This window comes from Stylophora pistillata, chromosome 12 (genome assembly GCF_964205215.1).
Source record: "Stylophora pistillata chromosome 12, jaStyPist1.2, whole genome shotgun sequence".
In the NCBI taxonomy this organism is placed as follows: Eukaryota; Metazoa; Cnidaria; class Anthozoa; order Scleractinia; family Pocilloporidae; genus Stylophora; species Stylophora pistillata.
Genome location: NC_142530.1, coordinates 16,938,696 through 16,945,939, shown reverse-complemented (window position 1 = coordinate 16,945,939; position 7,244 = coordinate 16,938,696). Strand labels below are relative to the sequence as shown.

Below are 7,244 nucleotides of genomic sequence, written 5' to 3'. Positions count from 1 at the left end.
TTAACTTTCGAAGTTATTTTATTCTTGCTCTACAGAATCCTTCACTAATCTATCTTGTGTAACATAGGAACACCAGAAAAGATGTATACAGCGCTATGAATTTAAAATCAACCCTGATCTAACAGTTGCCACTTAACTCTTTTTTGATAAAATATCTTTAAATAAATGAAAACAGTTTGACATATAGTGGGTAAAAAAATTAATTTACATGAAAGAAACTGCCAAAAATTTAACGAAATTTGTTATTCATATCAACTGTTAGGGTTTGCTTTGCGAAATAAGGAACGAAATAAATGTGTCGTTCAAGAGAATGAACAAACACAAAATGCAGAGATTGGATCATTCAAAGGCAAGTATAGTTGTTATCTCCATAAAACCTTTCAGATTTTTTTCTCACTTTTGCGTTCACCGATGATGAAATATTGAGAGAGAAAAAGCAGGATAGCTGGCAAGGAAAAATATTCACTTTTCAGCTGGCACGGTTTGCACAACGTGAACTTTCTAAAGGGCAATCGAGAAAAGGTTCGTAAAAGGTTCCATTGTTCAAAACTGGTCGACCACCTTGTAATTGCGGCCGCGTTTCATCATGCGTGTGACGTGGATGACGCCCACGAGAGCGAGGACACTTGCCGTAGCAATTACAACCATGAGACCGTTGGTCACGCGTGAGCTCCACCCTAAAATGCAAAAACTTGTTGTTAATGATGGTAGTGTTTTTGCCGCATTAACCTAAGAAGGGGTCTGGGAGTTTGGTGAGGTGGGAGGGTGGGGTGGGGAGGGGGATTGGAGAGGGGGCTGGCTACTCGTTTAACTTTTGTTGTAACTTTCTGTGCGTAACTGGATCCAGACCGTTGAATCTCACCTTTTTTCTTTGGGATCCAAACAGCAAACTAGCAGTATAAGGAACCTAAGCCACCGAAAGTAACTTTTTAGCCAACTGGCCTCCTTACGCAATGACACGCAATGACACGCAATGACACGCAATGACACGCAATGACACGCAATGACACGCAATGATCAACAGATCAAGGATTTTATCGCGGATATACACCCTGAAATTTCATTTTGCGCCTTAAACTGTTACTTGTCAATGTGAATTGGGGACATCACTCTTCTTAGTTTAAGTTTCTCAGATGATGAAGTGTAACTGAGGACAAGTTACAAGAACTCTAGAAACACCGAAATCAGCGACAACATAATTAACAGTGTTAAAAAAGCTTCAATTACAGCAGTTCAAAACACTTGCCTTTCTTTTCTTCGTTTTTCCCTTGCTCATCCTCCTCTAATTTAGACTGATCCTGTTGAGGTCCTTTCAGAGCGATCACAGGTTCATCATTTAAACTATCCTCATTCATAGAAAAGGGTCCCTTTGAGATTAAATACTCGGGGTCCTTATAGTCTAGGGCTCGCTTGCTTCTGTGCTCCGCTTCCTCTTTCTTTTTTAGCTTCTCCATAACGTCCCATGGTGGGTTAACGTGTAAACCTGGGACGCACCCTTTGGAACAGCGGGAATCGGGATCACTTGCTCTACAAACGACCACGCTGCAATGCAGGTATACGAAGGGAAAATCACCCACAAACTTAAAGGCTTCAACACTGAAGCGTTTCTTCTGACGAGAAGGTGAATCTTCCATCTTTACTGTATCATCGACTGGGCACCTGGGATAAAAACTCCGGATTAGAACTAAACACAGATTAGGACTGAAGTACAGGGAATACAATTACATCGTCTATTGAGAGTGTCAAGTGAAGAAATAGTGAAGAAATGAGAGAGTTAGACGCCATGCAAGCTACAGAGATAATGAAGCCACGGTTTACTAAAATACTTCGTCCGTGATAAAAAAAAAATGAGAGAGAAAACGATGGAATTAACATGTTGTTTACCGATTACTGGGAGCATCAAATTGAATTGCTAGGCCAAGATTCCGCCAGGAAAAAGGAAAAAAGTAGCAATTTTTGGTTCGCAATATTTCCCAGATAGTCTAATGTTTTGTTATAATCAAGGAAAGGCCAGCGTAATATATATATTATCGTATAAGACTTATACAATACAGATACTTGTAGTATTACAATATATATAATAGATAACAATAACAATAATAGATAACATTTATTATTTGTATTGCGCCTTTTCTATAGAATATTCAATAGAGCAGGGAACAGGCCGACGGGAGTTTTGTTCTTTTCTCTTACTCTTCATTTAATGGTTGAGCTGTTATTAAAATGTGCCTACCCTTCGTGGATAAGTTCGTGCCTGAATCTGTCCACTTTTTTATGGTCAGCGGTAGGTGTTGAACAACAATTTCCTGCCATAATCTCAAGACTTTGGTCCAAAGTAGCAATGGATAATTCAAAGAACAGCCTCTCACGGAATGGTACCTCCACTGGAAAGTCACTCCATGAGTGAACATCCTGGTAATCTTTACCATGATAGAAATCCATGCGGATTGAAAAACGACCATACCTGTGGAAAGGGAAGTTAAACAATTAATTGCAACGGAAACTCTTTCCAATTAGAATTTTGTTATATCAAGATGGTACCCTCCAGTGGATAGAGAAACTATTTCTCAATTACTCATAATTGGAATCAAATTTTTACTAAAGGAAATACTACTACTACAGAAGTAGCTGCAATGCACCAAGATGCAGCGGCTTGGACTGATTATTTTCTGGTCAAGGAATGAAGAAGGTACACAAACGGCAGTGCTACGTTTCCTTTCTCCAGTGACTATCTTGTGCAGAAATAGCAACAACAACAGTACATCAGGACTAACAATTCTCTCAAGGCCTCACCCTTCTTCATCAATGTACAGCTGCTTGACCTCTGGCTTCAGTCCAACCGCTGAGGTGATCCCGTTGTTCAAGTAATAACAGCAGAATGGGATGTCGAACTCGTCTTCTCCAACCCGAGTAATGACACTGCCAGGAGCAGCCTTTTTCTCCACGATTTTATTGCTATAGACGATGAAGTCCATAGTACTGCGTCTTTTGGTGCCACACTTGTCCAATCCAGTCTTAAAGATGTAATGCGTGGGTGTCTCTATTACGGGACACGATGGGTCCAGGAGGCTGAGGAAGTCTCCTTGCAGGTCGCGCAAAGCTGTTTTAGGGACTGTGACCTCGATAGCATGTGTGCTGCAGTTTAGGAGGAGACCAGGAGCTGCAAGAAAACAAAATTTTGTGATAAAAATATGACCGTTCTGGATGGTCTTGTGTAAAGCGTTGCATCCAGGGCCACCTACCGTTGCACACTTTATAGGAGCCTTACAGATTGCCTGATTTTGCTGGTTGATATTTGTACCTTGCATCAATCCACCTTCAGAAGCCCGGTAAAGTTATCAGTTTAAATCGACAACTTAGCGAATGAATCTGCGCAACAGCCTCTTTGAGTGATATTTTCTGTTAATTCCTTCTGTATTACGTGCTCTGAAAATCGAGACATCAAGTTATACGCCGTGATTGTATTTGTCATGAAAGAATAGCAGTATCCTTATTTTTCTCGTATTATTTAGGCAAGTTTAGTCTGTGAACCTAAAAAGGTCTTCCTTTTGTTCGTTGGTTCATCAATGTCTTCATCAAAGTAGAGTAATATCATTTGGATGTTTTTGACTGTCACTCAGAACCCACGATCCTAGGTTCTTGCTATCCCAGGCGTTTACGGCCATCACAACTGAATAGGCAGTTTTTCTTGTATCTACGTTTCCTGCCCAGGGATTCCTATGCCCAAGGTGTGACAGAGTGTGAAGATCAAGGATCGGTGCTTGCGCAGTCATCAGAAGGCGTGTCCACAGAGTCAACTTCCCACCGATCCTCGGACCCATGGAACCTGCCAGCGTCGTTACGTTCACGATCATTTGCTGCTCCTCGTCAACGGGACCCTTTAGTAGAGATTGAAAGTTTCACCCCGAAAAAGACCTGACATAAAAGACAACATTGTAACAACAGTCTTATAATTACCCACCTCTACAATTGAGTTTATCATCAGATAGAACCAGCGGATTGGGACAAGTACAGTTGAAACTGCCCACATCATTCACACATTCATGACTGCAGCCACCCTTGTCGTACTCACATTCATTAATATCTGAAGTTAAATAAATAATAGATAACTATATGAATGATTCCACAGAATGAGTCAAGAAATTTATAGTAATGTTTATTCCTGTACTATAGAAATATAACGCTTAAATTTTCAATTTGATCACACCATTGATGGTAAAAAACCATCTTATGCTAATTACGGAAGAAAGACCGGCTTGCGTCTTTATAAAGTCACCAGAGCACCTTACCTTCGCAACGGATGGGACCACTGGGTGGAGTCCAGGTTCCCTCACTTCCACATCGCTGAAATGGGGGTCCCACTAATTTCATGCCGCTCGGACATGCCAAGTCACAAACGGTTCCGGGAGAGCTTGGTGCTTTAGTGCAACTGTCTTGAACAATTACACCTTTGCCAACCACAAGAGGACTACAGGAGCTACCTTCAGGAGAAAGACACGCGGACATGGTTAGAAAAAATTGATGAAAGGCTTCTTAACTCTTTAAAGTTGAAATTTTCTTTAAGTATCGCAGTTTCCGTTTACTTGTTGTTTCGATACCTTCATGTCTATAATTCTTGTTTTTATGAATTTTATATTGTTTCTCTTTCGCTTTAATAGTTTTCGTTGTCCATTCTAGTAATGAACGCATCACGTCATGACGTAGTCAGAAAGATGATTATAATGCAATGAGTTCTCTTTTGATCGAGTCAACCCTCTTTGAATCCTGTTACGGGTAATGTAGAATCGCGATTGGTTACTATCGACGGGGTGCTTCATGCATCAGTAAGATTTGAATATCTACACGTCATTGCTACGAGTTAGTAATGAGTTCTGTGTCAACAAAGGGATATGATTTTATACGGTCGATTCAAACTATGTTAACTAACAACACTGAAATGCAAACTAAACATCCCACGCAAGATTAAATTTTGGCGGTAGAAATTAAAAGCATTTTTTAATCAGTTTGTCATATTTAAAGATTAAAAAAACTCGTATTTGTCGAACACAAAAAGCTGCAATCCTTCACTTTGCTCTTCAATAGAACTCATACTCCATACTTAATCAGTGAAAAATCAGTCTTCAAAAAACTGAGTTTGTTTTCCGATTTGATAAACTTTTTCTAGATTTTAAGGGACTTGATTTCCAAATATTACTAGCCACGCCAGCTGGCGAAAAACTTCGAGTTATTATCAAATAGGTAAAACATCCATATCTTTCTTATTAGTTATTTCTGCAGAGTCGAATAAATGTCTCGATCAATGCAACCGTTGGTGTAAAACTGCAAAATTTTTATTTCGGAAAGGAAGAGTCCGTTCATTTGAGCTGACCTCATACCGAGCAGAAATGTCTTGCAGGCTGTTTTAGTTTTCCTAACTCGGTTGTTAACAAATTAATGCTGAATCTTTTTTCTTCGACTCTAAGAAGAGGGGGATTGCCTGATACAACAAAACCTGAAAATAACTCAACTGAAATTTACGGCTCAAATTTTATGTACCAAAGAAGATATCAAGGCCACATTAAAATGCAGTTATGATACATCTTTTCAAAAGTAGGAGAAGGATTTATAATTTTTTTTAAAACAATTTGCCACGCGTTGATGTTTTGTGAGTTGAAGGAGTTTCTCTAAACTGAGTACAGCTTTGAATTAAAGTCAGTTTATGATCAATGCTTCTGCCCATATCAGTTGTAAAACTTTTTTCAATTTTTTGAACGTGTGTGCGCGTAAGTGGATCGTTACTTTCCAAGGCGTTTCCAACTAAACTTACGAGCAAAGTTTCTAGCTCTGCACGTCTACGAAGCTATGCAGTATAAAATATCATTTACCTGGCTGGCCAATGTCAGGAGCATTACCTACTGCGATAACTTCAGCCGTGGAAAGGAGAACAAGAGAAGCGAGGACTAGTAAAAGCCTCATGGCTGATTTGAAGAGAAAAACAATTCCGTTCTTTCCCTGCAATCTTCTCTGTGTGTAAACAAGGTCAGCTAAGAAAGTGCAGTAAAAGAGATTTAACTTGGAGTGATTAACATTACAAAGCCTCCTACACACAAAAGTGAAAAGTAAACCGAGGGATTGACAATAATTGACACATTCCAGAGCGTTCTTATTGTGCAAAGAGAGCGAAAATTTAGCCAACTTTGCTTTGTGCTTTGACGTCAGCCTGAGTCAACATCGTTGCTATATGAAAGATTCCTGTGAAACTAGCTTACGGCGCTTTATCTAAACTGAACTATGATTATCAAAAGCTTAATTCTCAATTAGCTTTCGATGGTTTGTTGAGCGCGTGGCTGTGATAGAGACTAAAACAGCCAGAAGACGAAAAGAATGAGCTTAGATTATACACCTACTATAAGGAATCTACAATTGACGTGGTTCCTAACTAAGACGGTTGAATTTTTTCAAAACATATATAAAAAAAGGGAATTGAAAAACTGGACCACGAAGTGCAGTTTTTAGAAAACAGAATTTGGTCACACCTAGACTACCGACCGTTGCTTTAATGGCCGTCATGGATGTCGTGACACATGTACATGCAATCGAAATACCATTCAGCTGTTCTTTACTTAAGTTTGCTTTACATCGTCGATTGATCGGAGAGCCCTCCCAAAAATATAGTAAACAGAAGGAAGGGCGAAGGAAACTTCAAACTATTCCTAAATTTGTCACCTGATAAATATTCATGCGTCCTTGTGTAAGAATGACTTCCCTGTTGCTCCGCGTATGTCTGCTTTGTGGGGTGAAAAAAGTCAAGTCCTATATTGTTTGAGTCATCGAAGCCATTGACTGTAAAGAATTTATTGGCAGAAGATTACTGCCCAAAGAGTAGGCAGCTCCTAATATTTTACACCTTACAATTATTTATTTAGGATGTATCGTTGTGTTCTGAACTCCAGTATGTGCACCTATCAAAAGTTCCCTGGAGCGTTCCAAAGGAATCGATGCAGTTTAGTCGGCTACGCGCTTTTCCGTAGTTGTGTAAACACAGCGTAAACTCTTCATGTTTTTCTCTGGCACGGCTGAAGCGAGAAGTATTCTGTTGAAATGACTGAAGCTTTTTGTTCATTTGATCATACAACAGCTATAATATAGTTCTGCTTTATTCCAAAAAAGGAGCCATCAAGAAAAATGTATATTCCATTGCTCAGATTGTGCCATAAATTCACGGAGAAATTTTATTGATGCCCAAAGACTGTTGGTGCACGTCT

The 7,244-nt window shown here is 39.5% G+C and overlaps 1 protein-coding gene across 1 annotated transcript; it reads right to left on the bottom strand.

The window, feature by feature from the left end:
- LOC111333781 (oncoprotein-induced transcript 3 protein) lies at positions 1–6,032 on the bottom strand. The gene is made up of 7 exons (XM_022939404.2): positions 5,865–6,032; positions 4,290–4,481; positions 3,962–4,084; positions 2,794–3,160; positions 2,234–2,464; positions 1,247–1,659; positions 1–677 (listed from the first exon to the last, which is right to left on the bottom strand). The coding sequence occupies exons 1-7, from the start codon at positions 5,953–5,955 to the stop codon at positions 544–546; spliced, it is 1,551 nt and encodes a 516-aa protein (XP_022795139.1). The 5' UTR covers positions 5,956–6,032; the 3' UTR covers positions 1–543.
- Positions 6,033–7,244: the final 1,212 nt, after the last annotated feature.

What these genes read in the sequence shown, in the direction of transcription:
- LOC111333781 (XM_022939404.2), bottom strand. Translation starts at nt 5,955, where the DNA reads ATGAGGCTTTTACTAGTCCTCGCTTCTCTTGTTCTCCTTTCCACGGCT. An exon ending in TCCTGACATTGGCCAGCCAG is followed by an intron (nt 4,482 to 5,864) that starts GTAAATGATATT and finishes TTTCTCCTGAAG; the next exon opens with GTAGCTCCTGTAGTCCTCTT. An exon ending in CACGAACTTATCCACGAAGG is followed by an intron (nt 1,660 to 2,233) that starts GTAGGCACATTT and finishes TTTTTATCCCAG; the next exon opens with GTGCCCAGTCGATGATACAG.